Source organism: Bos indicus x Bos taurus, chromosome 8 (genome assembly GCF_003369695.1).
Source record: "Bos indicus x Bos taurus breed Angus x Brahman F1 hybrid chromosome 8, Bos_hybrid_MaternalHap_v2.0, whole genome shotgun sequence".
Classification (NCBI taxonomy): Eukaryota; Metazoa; Chordata; class Mammalia; order Artiodactyla; family Bovidae; genus Bos; species Bos indicus x Bos taurus.
The window spans coordinates 112,817,319-112,841,337 of record NC_040083.1 but is presented as its reverse complement, the minus strand read 5'-3'; the positions used below and the strand labels follow the sequence as shown (position 1 = coordinate 112,841,337).

Below are 24,019 nucleotides of genomic sequence, written 5' to 3'. Positions count from 1 at the left end.
AAAATTGTATCTCAGTGTTCTTTTTTAAAGATATCAATGCTAATAAAGATGGTTTTTAGAAAAACTAGAGAGGGCAAGAAAGATATTTTGTAAGAATGTGACAGAATTTTTTATTTCCCTTCTTAGATAGAGGTAAAAAAATTCTCATAATAGAGATCTATCATCAAAACAATAGCAATAATAAAATATCACTTATTAATTAATAAACTATTACTACTATAATTTTTGTTTTGATGATAGCTATGTGATTTTATAAATAATTAATATATAATAATAATATTAATTACTATTCTTATTGTAAACTCAGATAACAGTCCATTAGGTCTCCATTCAGCTTTGTTGAAAGTGACAAAAAATGTAATTCATCTAATTTACAAAATTATTTACTGTTCATCAGACTTACCAACTACACTAATATCAACTTTCATATTTCAAATTGTATCACTGTCCTTACATTTTGGGGACAATGTTGTAGTATTAATAAGATAGTCTGGAGTTTGCTTTTCTTATTCAAGTGTGAAAAAAACTACTGTGAAAGAATAGAAGACAAAGAGGGCAACATGTACATCATGTTCTCAACAAAGAACACGAGTGGAAGCCAGCCATCTGTAAACTGTATCTTAAATTACCTGTGCCCAGAAGCGCTTTCTCAATCTCTGTGTGCCCTTAGGGCTTCCCTGGTGGCTCTGTTGGTAAAGAATCTGTCTGCAATGCAGGAGACCCAAGTTCGACCCCTGGGTCAGGAAGATACCCTGGAGAAGGGCATGGCAACCCACTCCAGTATTCTTGCCAGGAGAATTCCATGGACAGAGGAGCCTGGTGGGCTACAGTCCACGGGGTCACAGAGTTGGACACTACTGAGCGAGTAAGCACATGCTTTCCTCATCTCTGTGTACCCCTTAAGGACAGAGGTGAATCAGTGTGAAGGCCTCTGGCCTAAGAAGTTTATGAATACAAAAATACAGAAATAAGCATTGGCAAGGTGGGGAAGAGGGAACAAATATCAGAGAATCTATTTTAAAAAACTGATGAGAAGTAAGAGATTTGGGGTAGGTGACCATATATAAGACAAAAGATGTGCAAATTAAGGCTTTCTCAACTATTAAAAGAAGCACTCTGAATAAATGGGAAAGCGTCTTGCACTCAACACAGCAAAACAAAATTACAAAGTACTTAGAAATAAATTTAACAAGAAATAAATTTAACAAGAAAATAAATTTAACATGAAATCTTAGGAAAGACATAATATCTCTACAAATGGAAAGAGTAAAATAGGAAGATTATCATACAAATGCCAAATTTATTTGTCTATATATATAATGTTACTGTAATTAATATTAAAAAATCATAGAGTTCATATAAGTACATAACATTACTTTAACCAGAACTGCATATTGGTACTTGACAGGAGTACTGGTAAAATGCTCTTAATTAACTGAGGAGTAAGTATCTAGTAACTGCAAGAATGAAATACTTCAAGAAAACCTAGGACACTATGAAGGCAATGTACAGGAGAGAAGACCCTAACCACGCTGAAACACTGATGCTTTCAAACTGTGGTGCCGGAAAAGACCTTGAGGGTCCTTGGACAGCAAGGAGATCAAACCGGTCAATCCTAAAGGAAGTCAACCCTGAATACTCATTGGAAGGACTGGTGCTGAAGTTGAAGGGCTGACTCACTGGAAAAGACCCTGAGGCTGGGAATGACTGGAGGCAAAAGGAGCAGGGCATGACAGAGGATGAGATGGTTAGATAGCATCACTGACTCAATGGACATGAACTTGAGCAAACTACAGGAGATACGGAGGGTACAGAGCCCGGCGCGCTGCAGTCCATGGGGCTGCAAAGAGCTGACATGGCTTAGCGACTGAGTAACAACAACTCCAACGTACAAAATCTGTAAGAAATAAGTGACAGATACCTTTACATAAATGTTAAAACGCTGACATATGAAAGTTTATATATCAACTTTTATATTTCATATAGATTATGAACCACATGAAAACTGAGATCAACAAACAATACCTCTAGAGAAATAAACTGTCATCCAAATGAGAAACCCCTTAATATACAAAACACTCATACAAGTTGAAAACGCAACAAGTATTCCAAGAGAAAAAAATTAACCAATTAAATAGAGACTAAATTCCAAACACCAGCAATAAGATGAAAAAAGTGTTTAAATCACGAATAGGGACAAACACAGTCACTTAACAAGGAAATCTAACCCACTGTCAGACTAGTAAACACTTCAGGACACTCCAACACTACCAGTGATGAGGGATGACTGTGAGGCGTGTTGCGGTAGAGTGTGCACAGTAGGGAGTGTAGGTGCCTGATGAGGTGTACACAGTAGGGACGGTAGGTGTGTGATAGGAGTGTGCACAGTAGGGAGTGCAGGTGTCGGATAGGGGTATACACAGTATGGCGTGTAGATGTTTGATAGGGGTGTACACAGTAGGGCGTGTAGGTGTCTGATGGGGTGTACACAGTAGGGCCTGTAGATGTTTGATTGGGGTGTACACAGCAGGGAGTGTAGGGGTCTGATAGGAGTGTACACAGTAGGGAGTGTAGGTGCCTGATGGGGTGACCCAGTAGGGAGTGTAGGTGTCTGATGGGGTGACACAGTAGGGCCTGTAGGTATCTGAGTGGGATGTACACAGTAGGGCCTGTAGGTATCTGAGTGGGGTGTACACAGTAGGGCCTGTAGGTATCTGAGTGGGGTGTACACAGTAGGGCCTGTAGGTATCTGAGTGGGGTATACACAGTAGGGAGTGTAGGTGTCTGATAGGCGTGTGCACAGTAGGGAGTGTAGGGGTCAGATAGGAGTGTGCACAGTAGGGAGTGTAGGTCTCTGATAGGCGTGCGCATGGTGGGAGCGTAGGTCTCCTCTGATAGGCGTGTGCATGGTGGGTGCGTAGGTCGTGGGTAATGGCTAACAGGACTGCAGTAGTAAAAACTTTAAAAGTCAATCTACCAAATCTCTTACAAATTTACAAATACATCCTTTCACCTACCATGTCTGTTCCTGGAAATTATCTTAAAATTTTTTCCACTATGTAGACAGCTTAAGAAATTAACTGTGACACTGCTTCGCATGGAATAAAAGCTGAAAGTTAATATCTATCAGTAGGAGAGTGGCCGAATAAAAATGTCCATCTACATGATGGAATACTGAATAGCCACTACAAGGAATTAAATGAACTGAGGAGTAAGTATCCAATAATTGCAAGAACACAGTTGATTCAGGGATTTCCGTGAGATGTTGCTGAGCAAAAGGACCAAATAAATCCCACGAACAAACAAGCTGTGGGAAAGCACGGAACTGTAGCAGCACTGTTGTGAGATGACCACAAAACACTGGGCCTGCGTGTCCACACGTTTGTACACATGCTTGTGTGTGGACGACACGGAGAAAATACGGAGGAACTATAGAAACACGAGGCAAGTGTCATTCCTACTGTCCCATGGTGTGCTGGTGTGAGTGTGGAAGAGCGTGACGTGTAATTAGGACAGAGGAGAAATGGGGAAAAGGCAAGGACTCCTAAAAGAAAAAGAAAAAAATGCTTTCAAAAACCGTATTTATGAATCACATATACACTTAAATAAAATTATATATGTGAGGATATATAAGAAATTAAAAATTAAGATTTTGTTTTTTAATAAAGCACTTAGGAATAAGTCATATTTAAAATGAAAGGTTAAGAATAGATACAAATTTTAAACTTTGGTTTTATTGAATCAAAACCAGGTGTTCGCAACCAGGCATGATATGCTACATGAGAAAAGATGATGGGCATGTGAAAAAAACAGGAATCCAGCAACAAATACTAAAGCTGAAACAGTAAAGGGAGGAGAAGAGTGGATGGTGAATAGAGTTGCGTCTGCAGAAACGTGCCCAGGCGAGCAGCTGAGCTGGCAAGCACGCTGTGAAATCAGCGAGAACAGCCCCTGCGGGACAGGAAGCTTCCAAAGACAGAGGTCACTGCGGCAAACAGACAGAACAAGGCTGGTGCAGCAGGGGGACCCGTGACCAATGAGGCTAGATGTTAAAATACCTGCTCAGGAAGAATACGCAAGAGAAACAAACCTTCCAAGACTGTTCCATTGTTGGCTGAGAGGAGTTCCTTGAGATAAGGTAAGTAGCTTTTTAATCTACACTGACAAGTAACTGATACTGAAGACCAGCGGGATTTTCATGTAGGTTTGATACAGATACCTACTCCCTCAGTGAGGAAATTTCAGAAACACTCTGTATTTTGAAGTATTCACATATAGGTCAGATTTTATGTAATCACTCCTATCTAAATTAAAAATAGATTCAATGCTCACATCTTGCTACAGAAAATAAGAGTGTAAGCAAATCAATCACCAGAACATAAATAAAAATTGACCATCCCTTTGGAGGAAGAAAGCAGCATCCCAAGAGAACAGGATACACAGCAAGTTGTGTGTGTGTTTAGGGCGTGGGGTGGGGCTCAGCGGCAAAGAACACGCCTGTCAACGTAGGAGATGCAGGAGACACAGGTTTGACCCCTGGGTTGGGAAGATCCCCTGGAGGAGGGAATGGCAACCCACTCCAGTATTCTTGCCTGGGAAACCCCACAGACAGGGGAGCACGGAGGGCTACAGTCCATGGGGTCGCAAAGAGTCAGACACGACTGAGTGACTGAGCACACACACACACACATACACATACACACTATAAAGAAAAATAGGTCTAGTTCCTGAGGCTCTGCCTCGATGAGGTAAATTTAGACAAGCTAAAGGCATAGCCAGGAATCAGTATGAGCACCATGAGTCGGGTTTCATGCTCATTTCTCACCTGGGCATGAAAACTGGGCACATGGATACAAAACACGGAGGGGGAGGGCAGGACCGGCTTTATGGCCTTGGCAGCACTTTGGCACTTAGAGTCCTTTGCCCAGAGCTTATCATATGCTGCTGACCATTGAATAGCATGGGTTGTACTGTGTGGGTTCACTTACAAGTGGATTTTTCCTGATAACACTGGAAAATTTGTCTGAAAAAACTCAGATGAAACACACAGCCTAGAAATATCAAAAGAAGTAAGGAAAAGCTAGGTGTGTCATGAATGCATGGCATTTATATAGATACTATTCTGTTTCACCATTTGCCACTGTAGGATACACACAAATCTTTTACTAGGAGCTAAAATTTATCAAAACTGATGTACATGCACACTCACACTCTCCATTTGCAGTGGAGAGAAATGTAAACAGATGTGAAGCTGCAGTATTTAGTCATAACCATATAAATGAACGTACTTATTGTATATACACGAGTACACATACTATACCCTGGAATACTTGTGTAGCCACCCCCCTGTTGCTGTGCTGAGGTGACGAGTGTTGCAAGTAACTGCCAAAGATGCTGACCTTAATCGTCTCCACGTGACGAGCTGTCTCTCCAGTCAATTGTGTATCACTATGATAAGCTCTCTTTCATGGTTCTGGTGTATTTTTCGTTGTGTTTAAAACGACACTATAAACCTTGATTAACACCAAGGGACCCATAAAAAGTACCACTAGTGCTCCCAGAAGTGCTCCCAGGAAGCAGAGAAAAGTCATTACAAGCGAAAGCTGAACTGCCTGACGTGTAGAAACAGGCCTGCAACTGCACCCGCCCGCCGCTCCGACAGAAGTAAATTCAGGGCAAGAACCGTTTCTAAGAGAGAAAAGGAAATCCATGAAGTTGTTGCTGCAGCTACACCACAGGCGCAGAAACGCTGCACCTTCTGTGAAATCCCTTTTATCTTATCTTGCAAATGCAGCTGTTACACGGGTGCAATAGACTCTAATAAGATTTGAGAAAAAGCAAAGTCATCATATGACAACTTAGAGCAGAAAGAAGGTGAAGGATCCAAAACTGGAGAACTAAATGCCAGCCAAGTTTGCTTTGATAATTTTAGTAAGAAGTTGGGCTTAAGTAACATCAAGATAACAGGAGAAGCAGCTTCTGCTGACCAAGAGGCAATAGCCACATCCCAGACGGCATTAAGAAAATCATTGACAAGAAAGAATATTTACCTGAACAAGTTTTTAATGCAGATGAAACTACCCTATTCTGGGAAAATTGCAACCAAGGGCATTTATTAGTAAGGAAGAGAAGTGAGCACCAGGATTTAAGGCAGGAAGGGACAGACAAGCTCTACTCTTCCGAGCACAGGCACTGGAGTTCATGACCAGGTCTGCCCTCCTCTATAGAACTGCTAACCCCCAGCCTAGAAGGGGAACAGATAAACACAAGCTGACAGCCTTTGGCTGTGCAAAGAGAAGGCCTGGATCATGACAACTCGTTTCTTTTTTTGGTCCCTGACATCAGGAAGCACTGTGCCACTAAGGGACTGCCTTTTAAAGTTCTTTTGATACTGGACAATGCCCCTGGCCACCCAAGAACCCCACAGGTTCAGCTCCATGAGTAGACCACCAAGGGGTGTTGCTGGCCTCAAACACAACATCTCTATTTCAAACCTCTATATCATCAGGACTTTTAAAGGCTCACTACACACAGTACTCTACACAAAGAACTGCTGATGCTGTGGAAGAGAATGCCTAGAGCGAGAACAGTATGCGAGTCTGGAAGATTACACCACTGAAGATGCCATTTCTTATAGAAAAAGCCATGAAAGCCATCACGCCTGAAACAATAAATTCCTGCTGGAGAAAACTGTTCCAGATGTCATACATGACTTCAGAGAATTTACAATAGAGCCAATCAAGGAAATCAGGAAATAGATTGCAAATACAGCAAAATAGGTGGGGGAAGGGTGGCTGTGAAGGGTCTCAAGACATGGGTCTTGGAGACTTTCAAGAGCTAATGGACACCACATCAGAGGAATTAGCAAAAGATGACTTGATGCAGATGAGAGCTCTTGAATCAGTGCCAGACAATGAGGAAAAAGATGCAGGAGCAGTGCCAGACAAACTGACACCAGACAGTCTGGTGGAGGGCTCTGCTTACTCAAGTGAGAGTGAAAGCAGCAGTCGCTCAGTCGTGTCCGACTCTCTGTGACCCCAAGGACTGCAGCCCGCCAGGCTCCTCTGCCCATGGGATTCTCCAGGCGACAATACTGGGGTGACTTGCCACGCCCTTCTCCAGGTGATCTTCCCGACCCAGGGGTCAAACCTGAGTCTCTCACATCTCCTGCATTGCCAGGCAGATTCCTTAATGCTTGAGCTACCGGGCAGCCCCTGCTTATTCAAGACTGCTTTTAAACTTCTTTTTCAACATGGATCTTGTATGATAAAAGCAAACAGTGGAAGGAGGACTGGGACCCTGTACACACATTCTTAGAGAAATGAAAAAGCAAAAAAGTCAGACAGAAATTATGATGTGTTTCCATAAAGGGACATCGAGGGTGCCTGCCTCTCTTGCCTCTCTTCCCCCCACCCTGCCCCGCTCCACTTCTGCCACCCCTGGGGCAGCAGGACCACCCCATTCTCTTCCCCCTCCTTCTCCTCAGCCTGCTCAACATGAAGATGAGGAGGAAGAAGACCTCTGTGATGATCCACCTCCACTTAATGAATAGTAAATAATCATCATGTCATTCGGTTAACAAACTTATCTGCTGTGTATGCGCATGTCCCCCTGTGAAACTCTAGTAACTGTGAGAGGTCTCTGCCACCACCAACATCGCCTAAGTGTTCACCACATAGCACACTGTGTGCAAGGCTCGTGAAGAAGCGGAAAGGCAACCCTCACACAGGCCAAGATGAGCCACATGATACGAAACTAACGACGTGCTAGTTTTCTCACTGTTGAGTAACTTGGCTTTCAAAGAATTACATTACTGCATAGCATGCCTCTCTCTCTCTTCTTGTAGAAACTATCAGTCTTCATCACATGTAAGTGGTTTTAAAAAAATGTATCAATGTTTCTAATATTTATTATGAATATGGCTGTAATACTGTATGCCAAAAAACTTTACAGTTCTTCATTCATCAGTATATAAGCTAAGCTACCATAAAGCAATCATATTGCTGCTTACTTTTATCAATGCATGAATCATTATATCTGTAAATGCGAATTTCTTTTTCCTATTAATTTTTTATGTTAGTATTACATATAACATTCACAGTGTTTTGTGTCACATAAGACAATATTGACATGGGTACTGACAGACAATTCATCTTGTAAACAGATGATGTAAACTTCTGGTATAAATAAATACAGTACAGTATCATCAATATATTTTCATTTCCTTATACTTTTCTTAATATTTTTTCTAGTTTACTTTATATAGGAATACAGTAGGTAACATATATGATTTATAAAATATGTGTTAATCAACTGTTTATGTTATCAGTAAGGCTTCCAGGCAGCTGTGCGCTATTAGTAAAGTTTTGGGGGAGTCAAAAGTTATATATATATATATATTTTTTTTTGACTTTGGCAAGAGGGGTTGGTGCCTCAGACCCTTGCATTATTCGGGGGTTCGTGGTACATCTTCCTGTAATTGCAGTTACTTTTCCACATGTCATCTCTCTGCTCCTAGAGGGAAAGTTCTTTAAAGGCAGGAGATAAGTTAGCTTCATCACTGTGCTCTTAAAAGCCATAGCACAATGCCACTTGCATAATAGTTAATCATTGTATGGAACACTGCCTACTTTACTACATTGCTATTTACTGGAAGCCTCTGCACATGAAAACCAGAATTCCAAAAGTGACTGTCATAAAAATGAGTAATGGAAAGAGGAGTAAAGGCCAAAAACCTGATGCTTTATGAATTTATTCTATTTTACAACCCTGAGCTATTTAGTAACCCTAGAAAATAGGGTTTCTATTTTGTGAAACCCTGAGCTTCCAAGAATGTATGGTAAAATCAATATTCAGAAATATAAATCTATGTGTATAAGAGAAAAACAGGTTTATTGTTTCCATTTCAAATCAGCAGAATAACAGTGTTTGGAAGAGATGCAAAAAAAAAAAAAAGAAGAAGAGGAGAGAGAAAAACTTTAAAGGTAAATCTCTGTCACTGGAAAAAGCATTTTCTGAATGAGAATAAACATTTTCACAAATGACAGGAATGACAATTAGCCTCATGTGTTTAGAAGAGGCCAAGCATTTGGTTTTTTTTTTTTTTCTTTAATATGCATCAGTTCTTCTATTGGACTCTAAAGCTATAACTTTTGATTTCTTAATAATATTTCATAATTACTTAATTATAACTGTATTTGAATTGCAACAAAAACACTTACTTTGAGAGCCAGAACTCAGCTGTACTTGTGCAGATGATTGCTCTGGTCTTGACGATGGTTTTGGAGGCAATTTAGCCTGGGAAGAGCAGGAAAAATGCACATGATTTTAAAACTGTTTTTACTTAGGAGCATATGTACCGCCCCCGCCAGTGCATGTACATGCGAACGCTAGCCCCTGCACTCATTAGCAGAGCACACACGCTGCTCCCGGCCACCCCTGGTTGAACTGGACAACAGGCGGGTGACCGCAGGGGCCGCGCTTCTGCAGCCAAAAGCATCCCTCCTCCCGGCCCCGCCACTGCGCAGGAGGAGACAGTGATGAGCCGAGAGGAGCTATGAACCCAGCGCAGAAGGCTCTCCGCGCATCAAGGCACCAGGCCGGCAGCGGTTATTAGTATTATTAATTAGTATTATAAAGGTCTATCCTCGCAGAAAGGCAATCAAAGAAAACTGCATTTCTTCCTGAAATTTGTATAGATGATTGTCAAGGTTTTATGACATTTTCCACAAGAACTGTATGCAAATGAAATTACAAGGGAGGTTTCGTAGGGTGTTTAGAATCGGATATGAAGGATGTGTGTGTTAGTCGCTCAGTCCCATCTGACTCTTTGTGACCCAATGGACTGGCCCACCAGGCTCCTCCGTCCAAGGAAATGTCCAGGCGAGAATACTGGAGGGGTAGCCATGCCCTCCTCCAGGGGGTCTTCCCTGGGTCAAGATGGAACCCAGGCCCACCGCACTGCAGGCGGATTATGGACTGAGCCACCCGGGAAGCCAATATCAAAGACAGAATAGTCTATATGAAGAAATTCTCTGAAGCTACTAAGAAAAATAGAGAAACCCAGCACCACCGAAGCCTTCTTCTGCTCCCGGGCGGCTCTTCTGGCGTTGACTCGTTGTCCTTCGATTTCATACTTCTCAGTAAAGGAATCCAGAACTTCATACAGGTCTTCTGCTTGAGCAGGCCGTGTTATATCGCCAAATAAAATGTCATAGGCTCGAATGTCTTGACAATAAAATCTAACAGGAAACATATGAAGAACCCTTATTTTGCAGACATAGATTTTTTTCTCCCACCAGGCTCCCCCATCCCTGGGATTCTCCAGGCAAGAATACTGGAGTGGGTTGCCATTTCCTTCTCCACTCCAGTATTCTTGCCTAGCTTTTCTAGAGGTGAATGCAGGACACACACCCATGTATGTTGGGGTGCTTCACTTGCCTACTGCACTTTACAGAAACCACTCTTCAAACACTAACTACCCATGTTAGGGCCCAAATTCATCCCTCTAAGCTCACCTCTAGAGGCACTGCCATAAGTGGTCTGATATTTATGTCCTTTTCCCAATAATATAAAAGCACTTCACATACACATACATTTATACATAAAAACATATATATATCATTCATATATAAACATATATATACACATATATTAAACACTTATGGACATGTACCTACAAGCACATACATTTTTTACAGGTTTTTGCTTTACAAGTTTCTTATAAAAATGGTGCCAACCTATAGTTCCCTAAAATGTTTATTTGTAACAAAATTATCTAAGGATTTGCCTTACATGTTTGGAAGCCCTGCAGTTGATTAAAAAGTATATTTGTTTTAGTTTATCCAGGAATTAGGTGAACTTTTGTGGGAAAATCTTCCAAAGGCCTAGAATCACACATTTCTAAAAGCATTCTTCACTTAATTTTCTCAAATTAATAAAACCAGAATTAAAAACATTTCTCTTGACTTTACAAGTTAGAGAGTTCTGCAAGCCTTGCTTTCCCCATTCCTCCCATTTTCTGGTTGTTGAGGTCTGCACTGAGCATTACTGAACGAGTGTGGGATTCCAGGTGGAAAAGCACCACAGACGTGGCTCCTGCCTTCTCTCTGTCAGCCGTGAGCAGCAGGCGTTCATCTGCCGCCAGCAGGGCCAGGTCTGTCAGGGTCACTGTTGTGGGATTCCTGCTGTTTCCACAAGAAGTCCTCTCAGTCCTAGCTTTTTACCTTTTCCTGGGCAATTAGACACATTTTAGTGGAAATTCGGAAGCGCAGTTTTGGGAACTATTAGCTAGATGCCAGCTTAAAGAGGAAGTTCCTTGTTCCCTGTTAGGATACTTCCAATCTTGTATTTTTTTAGATCAAAACTGGTCTGTGAGTTATGGAAGAAAGACAAAGGCTGAGTATACCAATCGGGAGCCTCTTACAGTGATGAGCACTGCGCTTTTATTACGCTGGTACGAGAGTAACCGTGGTTTCAGACCATGAATTTTAAATCATTATAGTAGTCGTAGTAGTAGTTGCTTAGTCGTGTCCAACTCTTTGCGACCCCATGGACCCCGCCAGTCTCTTCTGTCCATGGGATTTTCCAGGCAAGAATACTGGAGTGGATTGCCATTCCCTTCTCCAGAGGATCTTCCTGATCCAGGAATCGAACCGTGGTCTCCTGCATTGCAGGAGACCTCTTAACCCTTTGAGCTACAGGGAAGACCTTAAATCATTATAAATCATTATACCTAGGTTCAAAAGCATCTTTATTATATAGGAACCATTACAATCAACACATTTTTGCCAACAAAAACTAAGTGCTTATTCCTGCAGTGTAAACTCCGTGCTTCAGGACTCAGTGAGCTCCTGGAAAGTGTTTTCTGCCTCCCGCTGGTTGTGGGAGAATTCTGCCTGCAGAAAGCTGTTGAGATGCTTGAAGAGTGGAAGTCAGCTGGCGAGAGATCGGGTGAGTACGGTGGATGAAGCAAAACTCTGCGGCCCTATTTGTTCACCTTCTGAAGCGGCAGTTGTGTGACAGGCGGCAGGCGTTATCACGCAGAAGAATTCGGCTCATTCTGATGACCAATGGCAGCTGCAGGTACTGCAGGTTTTGAAGCATCTCTTCAATTTGCTGAGCATACTTCTCAGAGGTAATGGTTTTGCCAGGATTCAGAAAGCTGTAGTGGATAAGATCAGCAGCAGACCACCAAGCAGTGGCCATGATCTTTTTTGGTGCAAGTTTGGCTTTGGGAAGTGCTTTGGAGCTTCTTCTCAGTCCAACAACTGAGCTGGTCATCACCAGTTGTTGAATAAAATCCTCCTTTCATCACATGTCACAATCCAATCAAGAAATGGTTCACTACTGTTGTTTAGAATAAGAGAAGACTACACTTCAAAACGATTCTTCTGATTTTTGGTCAGCTCATGAAGCACCCTGGAGAAGGCAATGGCACCCCACTCCAGTACTCTTGCCTGGAAAATCCCATGGACGGAGGAGCCTAGTAGGCTGCAGTCCATGGGGTCAAGAAGAGTTGGACACGACCGAGTGACTTCACTTTCACACATTGGAGAAGGAAATGGCAACCCACTCCAGTGTTCTCACCTGGAGAATCCCAGGGACGGTAGAGCCTGGTGGGCTGCCATCTATGGGGTCCCACAGAGTCGGACACGACTGAAGCGACTTAGCAGCAGCAGCAGCAGCATGAAGCACCCACTTATTGAGCTTTTTCACCTTTCCAATTTGCTTCAAATGCAGAATGACTGTAGAATGGTCAACATTGAATTCTTTGGCAATTTGTCATGTAGTTGTAAAAGGATTAGATTCATTGATGGCTCCCAATTGATTGTTGTCAACTTCTGATGGCCCACGACTACGCTCCTCACCTTCAAAGCTCTCGTCTCCCTGCAAAACTTCCTGAACCACCACTGCACTGCAGGTTCATTAGCAGTTCCTGGACCAAGCGCACTGTTGGTACTGCAAGTGGTCTCTGCTACTTCACGACCCATTTTGAACTCGAATAAAAAAATCACTCGAATTTGCTTTGTGTCTAAACATCATTTCCCTTATCTAAAATAAATATAAAATAAACAGCAAGTAATAAGTCATTAGCAAAAAACATAAAGGGAGAAATGAGCATTAAAATTAAGTATAACATAACCATATTTATTTAAGAATAGATTCCAATATCAAATGACAAAGTTCAACAATGTAAAACTGCTATTACTTTCACACCAACCTAATACGTTATGAGGACAGCTTCTTTCCTTCTACCTCATGAACCCGCCTCTGCCAGCTTCACACTTTTCTTCTGCAGCTTCCACGCCTCTCACCACCTTCACAGAGTTGAAGAGAATTAGGGCCTTGCTCTGGATGATGCTTTGGCTGAAGGCAATGTTGTGCTTGCTTTGGATCTTCAATCCAAATCATTAAAACTGTCTGTATCAGTGATAAGGCGTTTTGCTTTCCTATCGCTCATGCTTTCACTGGTGTGGCACCTGTCACTTCCTTCGGGAACTTCTCCTTTGCAGTCACAGCTTGGCTGACTATTCGGCACCAGAGGCCTAGCTCTCGGCCTGTCTCAGCTTTGACGTGCCTTCCTCATTAAGCTCGGGCGTTTTCAGCTCTTGGTTTAAACTAAGAGATGTGCAGCTCTTCACTTGAACATTTGGAGGTCCTTGTTAATTTCAATGTATTGTATCTAAGGGAACCGGGAGGCCCGAGGAGAGGGACAGAGCCTCGGGGAGGGGCGGTCAGAACACAGACAGGCTGACTGACTAGGTTCTCCCCTGACAGGGCGCAGCGCCCGATGTCCCAAACAACCACAACCGCAACATCCAAGGTCACAGATCGCAGACCACCGGAGCTGATGTACTAATGAAAAAGCTTGAAATCCTGTAGGAATTACCAAAACGTGACACAGAGACGCAAAGTGAGCAGGTGCTGTTGGAAACTCGGTGCCAGCAGACTTGCCGTACGAAGGTGCTCTGTACACTCCTAAGAACCATATGAATCTGCAAAGCCTCATTTTCTTCAGATCAATTAAAATTATTTGCCTTAGACTTACTTTCGGTTAGTTTCCTTCCTCTCAATCAAACAGCTGCCTTCTAAAGATATGCCGGCGAAGAGGCCTCTTGACTTGCAGTAAGTAAAGACGGCAGCTGAGCTTCTTAGGGAGACATTTCCTTCTAAATTCCTGCAAAACAGCATCCCAGAACTGTGAGCATCTTCACCTAAAGGTGGCTGTCTGACGGGCACTAACTTCCAACCCAAAAGAAGGGTCTCGCCCTAACCTACTTCTCGCCCTATGCCTACTTTATGTTTATATATTTCACTTCCTGCTGGCCTAAGCTAGGTGTGTTGAAGGTGCTTCAGAGGAAAGGACAGTTCACAGCACGACATAGTAGGCAAGATGGTTGAAGGACAAGGTGATACACAGGAAGAACACATGTTGAGCTGAGATTTTCCAACTTTGTCTTCTTTTACCAAAACAGGGAAGTGCATCTCAAGAGTAAAAGACTGTGGTTCTTTTTACTGTGAGTATTTTCATAGAACTCAGAAACATTTTTAAATGATTTTACTGACTTCTACAAACAGTCTGAGTTTAAAATATTTAATTGCTCAATTAACTCAAGATTAGTTATTCATTAATAGAGAAGGGAAAACCACAGTATTATAAACATCACTCAGTAAAACACTTCCACTTCAGTTTTTCACAATGTAGTTTGGAAAAATGCTTTTCTTTTTTTTTCCTGAATCAATTTCTCAGTTAATTAAAACTGACTTGACCTGGCTCCTTCAAAGCATATATATAAATTTTATGTTAATCCTGCATTGCTGAAAATTGAGTTTCTTTTTACATGTGTTAGTTTCAGATTTTCTCATTACACTGGCTGTGCTTGGTAAGTTTCTTATTTGTAAGCAACCTCAAACCCTCTCTGCATGTGTGTGTGCTTAGTCATGTCCGACTCTTTGGATCCCATGGACTGTAGCCCGCCAGTCTCCTCTGTCCACGGGATTCCCAGGCAAGAATACTGGAGTGGGAGGCCACTTCCTCCTTCAGGGGACCTTCCTTATTCAGGGATCCTTGTCTCTCTGTCTCCTGCATTGGCAGGTGGATTCTCTACCACTGCTCCACCTGGGAAAATCCCCTGGGACATGTGTAAATCATAAATTTCTGTCATTCTAATTCAATTTTCTCTTAATGCAAAACAATATGGCTTTTAAAGTTTTTACTGTCCATAGCTGCTCAGAAAGGGTTGCGAGCACTCACCTTCCCAAGGGCCCCACGGCCACTGTGAGGTTCCCGCCAAGTGTTAGGTTACCACCTTTTGCAAAAGCTTCTACTGCTCTGTCATAGTTCAAAATTATTACCAAGTCCGATACCTGAAAAGTAGAGCCATGTATTTTAAAATAATCCCGCCTGTACATCATTTAAAATATGTTTATTACAACTCAAACATGCAGTATGTAATGCAGCAAGAATTTCAATGTGGTCAAAGGAAGAGCACGGAAACAGAGTCGCGCTTTACTTTCAGCTGAGGACTTAAGCAGCCCCCTTCCCCCAGGTAAAGAGCGGGGCTGGGCACCCACCGGGGGGCCCCAGGGGCCGCTCCAGCTTCTCCACAGCCTCGTGGGTGAGTGAGGCCGGGTGGGCTGTCCTAGTGACCGGCTCACACTCAGGTAGGTGTGAAAGGTCAAAGGACTCTCTCAAACTAAACACTCGGCGAAGGCTGAGCCGGAGAATGGGAGTGAGGAGCAGGCCAGAAGGTCGGGGGTCCGAGGTCTGGATCCCACCCACGACACCACCCCACCCCGCACAGGCCTGCAAGATGTCAGGAGGAAGACTTGTTGCCACTAGCTGTGCCTATCACCACGTTAGTCTCCAAGTACAATACAAGCGAAGCTGGAGGGAGAACACGCCCTGGGGGGTGTATTCTTCAGACTCTGGGGCAGGACCGCCAGGAGGGCTGACAGGGTCCCAGGGCCGCTGCGGGTACCTTTGGCCTTTTCATACTTAAAGTCCACAAGAGGACCCACCCCCTGAGCTACGTGCCCAGAAAACAGGTCAAGTGCCCAGAAAGCAGAAGGCAGGAGGGCTTAGCTGGATATCTGGGCTCAAAATGAAAACCATCTGGGTGATAACTCCTCTTATGCCCCCTGCACACTGTATGTGTGTGTGCATGTTAGTCGCTCACTTGTCCGACTCTTTGCGACCCCCTGGACTGTAGCCTGCCAGGTTCCTTCGTCCGTGGAATTCTCCAGGCAGGAATACTGGAGTGGGTTGCCATTTCCTTCTCCAGCACATTGCATGACCTTGGGCAAATTGAGCAGTTCAGAGCCTCAGTCTCCTTCTCTGTAAAATGGGTATAATAGTAGTTCCCACATTTATAAGTACATGCATTGGAGAAGGAAATGGCAACCCACTCCAGTGTTCTTGCCTGGAGAATCCCAGGGACGGAGGAGCGTGGTGGGCTTCCGTCTATGGGGTCGCACAGAGTCGGACACGACTGAAGCGACTTGCAGCAGCAGCAGTACTCACATAGGCATGTGCATTGTTGTTGTTCAGCCACTAAATTGTGTCCGACTCTTGGCGACCACATGGACTGCAGCATGCTAGGCTCCCCTGCCCTCCACCGTCTCCCTGCTGCTGCTGCTAAGTCGCTTCAGTCGTGTCCGACTCTGTGCGACCCCACAGACGGCAGCCCACCAGGCTTCCCCGTCCCTGGGATTCTCCAGGCGAGAACACTGGAGTGGGTTGCCATTTCCTTCTCCAATGCATGAAAGTGAAAAGTCAAAGTGAAGTTGTTCAGTCGTGTCTGACTCTTTGCAACCCCATGGACTGCAGCCTACCAGGCTCCTCCGTCCATGGGATTTTCTAGGCAAAAGTACTGGAGTGGGGTGCCATTGCCTTCTCCGTCTGTCTCCCTGAGTTTGCTCAAATTTATGTCCACTGAATCGGTGATGCTGTTTAACCATCTCATCCTCTGCCACCCCCTTCTCCTTTTGCCTTCAGTCTTTCCCAGCATCAGAGTCATTTCCACTGAGTTGGCTTTTTTGCATGTATATATGTGCATGCATAGACACAGTTGTTTGAAAGATGAATTAAAATAATTTGTAAAGCCTGGCATATTCACTACATCTCAATAAAATATGCAAAGGCCAAGCAGATTAATGCTTAAAAGATGAGTTCATTTATATTGTTCTTTACACTTTTCAAGTAGATGTCTTCATCTGACAGAAGAATCCAATTATTATCAAATGTGATTGCACTTGGCAGGGCCTAGTAGAATTCCTGATACAGTTTAATTTGAATCACTTCATGAAAAAGTACACTCAGGTCTGAAGGACAGAGTAAATATGCCAGCTAACTGACCCATGCAAAACATACCGCTGACTCATATCAATTGTTATTTCTACTTTATACAAGAACAATTCTGAGGATCATGGTGTTTAATGATATAGAATTATTTAGCATTTCTCATGCAAAGTTAAGCAATTTTGCCAATGATTGTATCAACAAATCGTACATACTTTTTAAGATGACATACATGAAATTACTTTGCAGAGTGCTTAGTGTATGCACACTTCACACTACGTCTCCAGTCATGACATTGTAGGTGCTCTAGTGATTATGTCTCCTTCTGCTTGGTACACCTTAGTAAAGTAAGGCACAACTCTGAGTCAATAAAGAAGATAAATTAATCCTTTATGTCCAATCTCAATTCAGTTCTCCTGGAATAAGAGTAAGATAATCCTGTGTTCTTCGGTGACACGACCAGTTAGACAGAGAGCCCACTCCAAAGCCCCACAGTTTGAAGAGCAGCAGCAGTGTCAATGGCTCGCCACTTATTTCCACAGCTTAGAACGAAAAGCAGGACGGGTTTCCTGAAAGAAAACCGGAGCAGTGGCGCTCATAAGCCATATAAGACCGACAGCTGAGAATCTGACAAGGGCTTCCTAAGAAGTTTGAATTAAGATACAATGAACTTGTAAATAAAATGAAAGTTTTATAATTAAATCCAATTCTTAAACAAGAATTTTAAAAAATCACTATCATGCAGGAAAAGCTAGGGAAAAGTGTTCTCAGGAGCCACTGGCCACAGCTCCCCGACCCCCTGCCCCACACACCCTGCCCTCTGCCCTCAGTCGTTTACCCACCGAGGACCTGAGTCCCTGACACTGCGGTCCTGTGATGAAGCCCCACATCCAGGCAACCTGGTGAGAAAGCCCAGGGCTCCTCCTGTGGTTCTGGTGAGACCTGCCCCCACCTCCTCCATCCTCTGCAGAAGCTCAGACGGTCTTTTTTTCCATCTCTCCAGCCATTCTGCTCGGGAGTCTGCCCCACTCCCCTGGAAAGCCTTCTCTTGTGGGTGACAAGCTTCACACTCTCACTCAGGGGCATCATCAGCCTCAACATCCAAGCCAAACTTGAGAGGCTCCCAGCGCCTCTCACTCCTCACACCAACAGATCCTCTCCTGCACAGCAACCTTAGGGGACTTAGACACTGAACTCTGATCTCTAACAGTAGCTTCTCAGCTTAAGCCTAGATCTAGCCTTTCTCATTATTAAAGTAAAAGAGTTCATCCAAATTCTCCTGGAAAAGACTGAGCCATTTTTCTCGCATTACAGTCTGGGGCGAGGCTGATCAGACTCCATGGCCCAGTGTGGATTCTGGGTTTGGTGAACGACAAACAATGGGATAATCCGCAGTACTGGGGTTTTCAGAGCTTTGCCCTCTGCTATAATTGTCCTGGAAAGAAAATATTAGTAGCATTTAAACTAGATCTTAGCATTATCTTTCCTGACTCCACTTTTAAAACTTTTGTTTGTTGTTGCTGTGTTTGGTGGGTTGTGTAAGCTCTACAGCCTTGGGAATTCTCAGCAGTTGTCTCCAGTGGCCCAGTGCCAGACTGAATATCTAACTAATGTCCAAGCTAATAAAGGCCAACAAATCCTGCCAAAACACGACAGTCCTATGAAGGACTTCACAGCCTCAGCCTGGCCTAGATTCCAAAGCAGAGGTAAATCTAGACTTCCTGGTGGTCAAATCCACATTTCCACATGTATGGAAGGGTCACCACCTGTGGGAGGCAGCATGGAGGGCGGAAACTCACTGGGGTCCAGGGCTCAGGAGAGGGGTCTGGTCACACGAAGGGGCAGCACCGGCTCCTCCAGCCCTGCACCCAGCACTCAGCCACGTTCACACTGACAGGTGGTGACAGCCGCCATCCCCAGACACCAGCTGGGTTCGCTTCTGTTGTAGGACTCGCCTCCTCTCCCTGTCATCAGACCATGGTGAGTTTACCAGGGATGACAGCCTTGCCCAGACGCTTCCCCTTCTCCGTCTGCTTCCCTGGGCCCCTTACAGTACCCCCAAGAACACTTGCTCAGTAAATCACCTGTGCCCCGAGTCTTGTCTCAAGCTCTGTCTCCAGGGAAACCAATCAGAGACAACCACACACCACCTCTGCATGGTGCTGAGCATCTCTCGGTACTGAAATACCCTCACGCACCCTGCCTACCTCGCATGTGCCCTCAAATCCACAGCGTATTACAGGGTCGGCAGTTACAGGCAAGACCAGATGGGGCACCGGAAGCAGCCCTTGAACCAAGCACACAGGGCTCGATGTCTCTGAGCCTCCCTCTCCTTGCCTGTGAAAGGCAGCCAGACGAGATGTCTCATGAGGGAACCAGGACCCAGGGTTGCAGACAACTCATAACTGTGTTTGGGGCCAGAGGCCTCCCTCTGAATAACCAGCCTGTCACTCTCTGGCTGTGGAGGGGTCATGTAACTCAGTTATCTACACAATGACATCCTTCATGACATGGTGTGGAAATGATTCTGTAAGAAGATATGTGAGCGTTTTATGAGACTATTAACCATTATTGCTAACTATTCCATTCTAAAACAGAATGGCAGATAATTAAAGTATTCAACAAATAGTTGATACTCTGAACCACTAACCCCAGTGCTTTAAAGAAACAGACTTATTTTGTGTGTCTACTTGTGGCTGATACTTGGTCAGTCTAAGGACATAGGTACGAAGGACTCACAATTCAGATAAGGGCCAGACAAGAAACTCTCCAGGCTGGAGTGTGTGTCAAGCACTCCATCTCATTAACAGCAAGTGTCTGGCGGAAGAACACCACCAGAGAGAGGACCAGGAAGCCCAGGGGGCTGCAGACTCTGGGGCGTGGGTCTTCAGCACCATTGGCCATGGCTCTGCTGCATTTCACTGGGACCAGAGCTGGGCTAACAAGAGCATCCAGGAGCAGAAGCTCTGTGGGCTCGTGGCCAACAACCCACCAGCTTCCTCACTCATCCTGGTTCAGGGGTGTGCCCAGAAGGGAAACACACTCCCGTCCAGGTCTGAGATGCTTCCTGGGGGACCAGCTCGGCCTCTTCCTAGCACTGAAAAGTGACTGATGACTTTAACCTTACAGCTGTGCTTGGGGAAGCAAAGCCGGGTCATATTCAAGAGGCACAAACTCCTAGGACAGTCTGATCTCTACTTGAAGTGGATATTTTTCAAAGTTAATATGTATTTTCCATGTACAGTATTTAAAAAGAATTCTAGAGTTAATTTCTATACAGACACAAGGGTAAGTTGTGTTCAAAGTTTCCACAGTTCAGTCTCTCAGTTGTGTCCAACTCTTTGTGACCCCATGGACTGCAGAACAAAAGGCTTCCCTGTCCATCACCAACTCCTGAAGCTTGCTCAAACTCATGTCCATCGAGTCGGTGATGCCATCCAACCATCGCATCCTCTGTTGTCCCCTTCTCCTCCTGCCCTCAGTCTTTCCCAGCATCAGGGTCTTTTCAAATGAGTCAGCTCTTCCCATCAGGTGGCCAAAGTACTGGAACTTCAGCTTCAGCATCAGTCTTTCCAATGAATATTCAGGACTGATTTCCTTTAGGATTGACTGGTTTGATCTCCTTGCAGTCCAAGGGAGTCTCAACACCACAGTTCAAAAGCATCAATTCTTCAGCGTTCAGCTTTCATTATAGTCCAGCTCTCACATCAATACATGACGACTGGAAAAACCATAGCTTTGACTAGATGAACCTTTGTCAGCAAAGCAACGTCTCTGCTTTTTGGTCATAACTTTTCTTCCAAGGAACAAGCGTCTTTTAATTTCATGGCTGCAGTCACCATCTGTAGTGATTTTGGAGCCCAAGAAAATAAAGTCTCTCACTGGTTCCATTGTTTCCCCATCTGTTTGCCATTAAGTGATGGGACCAGATGCCATGATCTTTGTTTTCTGAATGTTGAGTTTTAAGCCAACTTTTTCACTCTCCTCTTTCACTTTCATCAAGAGGCTCTTTAGTTCTTCTTCACTTTCTGCCATAATGGTGGTATCATCTGCATATCTGAGGTTACTGATATTTCTCTCGGCAATCTTGATTCCAGTTTGTGCTTCATCCAGCCTGGCATTTCGCATGATGTACTCTGCATATATGTTAAATAAGCAGGATGACAATATACAGCTTTGATGTACTCATTTCCCGATTTGGAGCCAGTCTATTGTTCTATGTCCAGCTCTAACTGTTGCTTCGTGACCTGCATACAGATTTCCCAGTAGGCAGGTCAGGTCGTCTGGTATTCCCATCTCTTTAAGAATTTTCCACAGTTTGTTGTGATGCACACAGTCAAAGGCTTTGGTGTCATCAATAAAGCAGAAGTAGATGTTTTTTAGGAACTCTCTTGTTTTTTTGATGATCCAGTGGATGTTGGCAATTTGATCTCTGGTTCCTCTGTAGAGTCGATGGAATTCTCCAGGCCAGAATACTGGAGTGGGTAGCCATCCCCTTCTCCAGGAGATCTTCCCAACCTAGGGATTGAAGCCAGGTCTCCTGCATTACAGGCAGATTCTTTACCATCTGAGCCACCAGGGAAGCCCCAAATTTCCCAAAGATAGCAAATATAAGTAAATGTTATTTGAGATGGAGCCCCAAAATCTGGGGTCAGAGGGCAGTGACAACAGGGACATTCGGGTACAGTGCCAGGAGGTGTGAGCAGGGGTGCACGACAGATGCTGAAAACACACTTTGCGTACGAGCACCGCGTTGCTGAAGGCTATGACTTCACTGAAAGGGCTTCCCTGATGGCTCAGACAGTAAAGCGTCTGCCTGCAATGCTGGAGACCTGGGTTCATTGAATATACAACAAAAAAGCAGTCGTAATAGCAAAACTAAAATATGTTCCTCTTTTTATGATACAGATTTATGCAGCAGCAAGTAAAGGTCAAATAAAAATGAAAAAACAAAAACAAAACAGAAGTGGAAATAATTCCTCGTGTGTGGGTTCTAAGTCGCTTCAGTCATGTTCGACACTTTGTGACTCCATGGACTACAGCCTGCCAGGTCCTCTCTCCACGGGATTCTCCAGGCAAGAACGCTGGAGCAGGCTGTCATTTCCTTCTCAGGAGATCTTCCTGACCCAGGGACTGAGCCCGCGCCTCTTATGTGTAACCAGTACTGGAGGCAGGCTCTTCACCAGCACCACCTGGGAAGCCCAGGGGCAGAAGAGCAAATGCATAAAAGCAGAGCTTAGAAAGACACTGGCTGCAATCTGGGAAGAAAAGGATTCGGGAACATTAGGAGCTGTGATTTACCATCACTAGCAGTAAAACAACAGATGAAAGGTTAACATCATGCAGATGCTTGCTGACGGAGAGACCTCTGAAAAGGCGTGTGTACTGCTGTAATTTCTAGTCCATTTGACAGAAACCATAATTAGAGCAAAGTTACAAAATGAAATAATACAAAGACAATTCGTACTTTAAAAATTTGAAGTAATTTGAACATTAGTAGTAACACAAACTGGATTTTGCCACAATGATGATACATAACGTTAAGCTGTTTGCACCCACGACTGCAATCAGAAGCCAGAAGCTGCCAATTAAATTTTGTCAGATCTGAGAATAACTGCTCTTCAGATGTGCTAAAGATGGGAACACATGAGATGGTAAATGGAAGAAACGCTGCAGCCAAGGAAAGAAAAAGAGACAAATGATAAACATTACATAGTTTTAGGCAGAGATTCAAGAAAATAAAGGGGAACAATTGCGGCAGGTGGTAAAACAAGAACAGCAGGAAATCTCAAACCCCTCATCTTTCACGTATCAGCTGCTTCTAGAGACTAAGGCAACTGTACATACACACAGCACTCACTCACCTCTATTCCTAGTTCAAATCCGCCACCAAGCCCAGCTATCCCGATGGCTGAAGGCGCAGACCATTCTAATAGAAATAAACAAGCAATTACTCTAACAATAAAACTCCTTGGCATATAAATATAGAGAGGAAAAATGCTAAAATGTGAATGAACAGTATTTATTTTTAAAATAATGAGACTTTGGCATTTTTGCCTATGTTTTTAAATGTTCTTTAATAAACATATATAATTTTTTAAGTTAAAAATGTTTGAAAGGTGTTAGATATGTATTATGAGCCTCATAGACTTACAAGTCTATGTTTTCCAATCTTTCCCTATAAATATGCATAATACCAAACTACTGAATTCTCACTGATTAACTATACATAGCATTTGATAGTTTCATCACTATTTATAATGTTTTGCAAAATAATTGAACTGGAATTCTAGTCTTTAGTTAGAACTTTATCATAGATATGAGAGCAAAAGGATTCAAAACAGTGTTATAATCACTTCTAAGGGTAACATAACACTAAACTGTTTCTACTGTAAGTCTCTGAGGGCAAAAACCGGTTTTGACACCCTTTGTGCCTAGTAGAAGTACAATAAACAGATAATCAATTCAAGATTAAGAAAATTCTAACAAGATACATAACCTGACATTTGGAAGCTCAGTAAAATAACTCCATTTGCCATGATATGGTACATTTCAGGACTATTTGTGCATATTTCCTGATGTAGACACAATTATGTTAGACAAGTCTAGAGAAAAGTAACCGGGGGGATGGGGGTGATCTTGCTGGAGCACTTCAGGAAGACGCTCGATAGCATTCTTGCTGTCAGATACCTCAGATGACAGGCTGGTGCCTGAATG

General features: G+C 43.6%; 1 protein-coding gene across 5 annotated transcripts in view; it reads right to left on the bottom strand.

Annotated features, from left to right (window-relative positions):
- The window catches only part of SH3YL1 (SH3 and SYLF domain containing 1), a 61,513-nt gene that overhangs the window by 12,094 nt on the left and 25,400 nt on the right, over positions 1-24,019 (bottom strand). For 2 of the 5 annotated variants that reach the window (XM_027550748.1, XM_027550746.1), the window contains exons 4-8: positions 23,167-23,231; positions 15,257-15,369; positions 14,051-14,179; positions 10,070-10,241; positions 9,222-9,297 (exon numbers count right to left, since the gene is read on the bottom strand). In XM_027550748.1, the coding sequence (XP_027406549.1) occupies positions 9,222-9,297; positions 10,070-10,241; positions 14,051-14,179; positions 15,257-15,369; positions 23,167-23,231 (555 nt within the window). The remainder of the gene's footprint in view (positions 1-9,221; positions 9,298-10,069; positions 10,242-14,050; positions 14,180-15,256; positions 15,370-23,166; positions 23,232-24,019) is intronic. The other 3 variants (XM_027550749.1, XM_027550747.1, XM_027550750.1) reach the window with 2 other exon arrangements.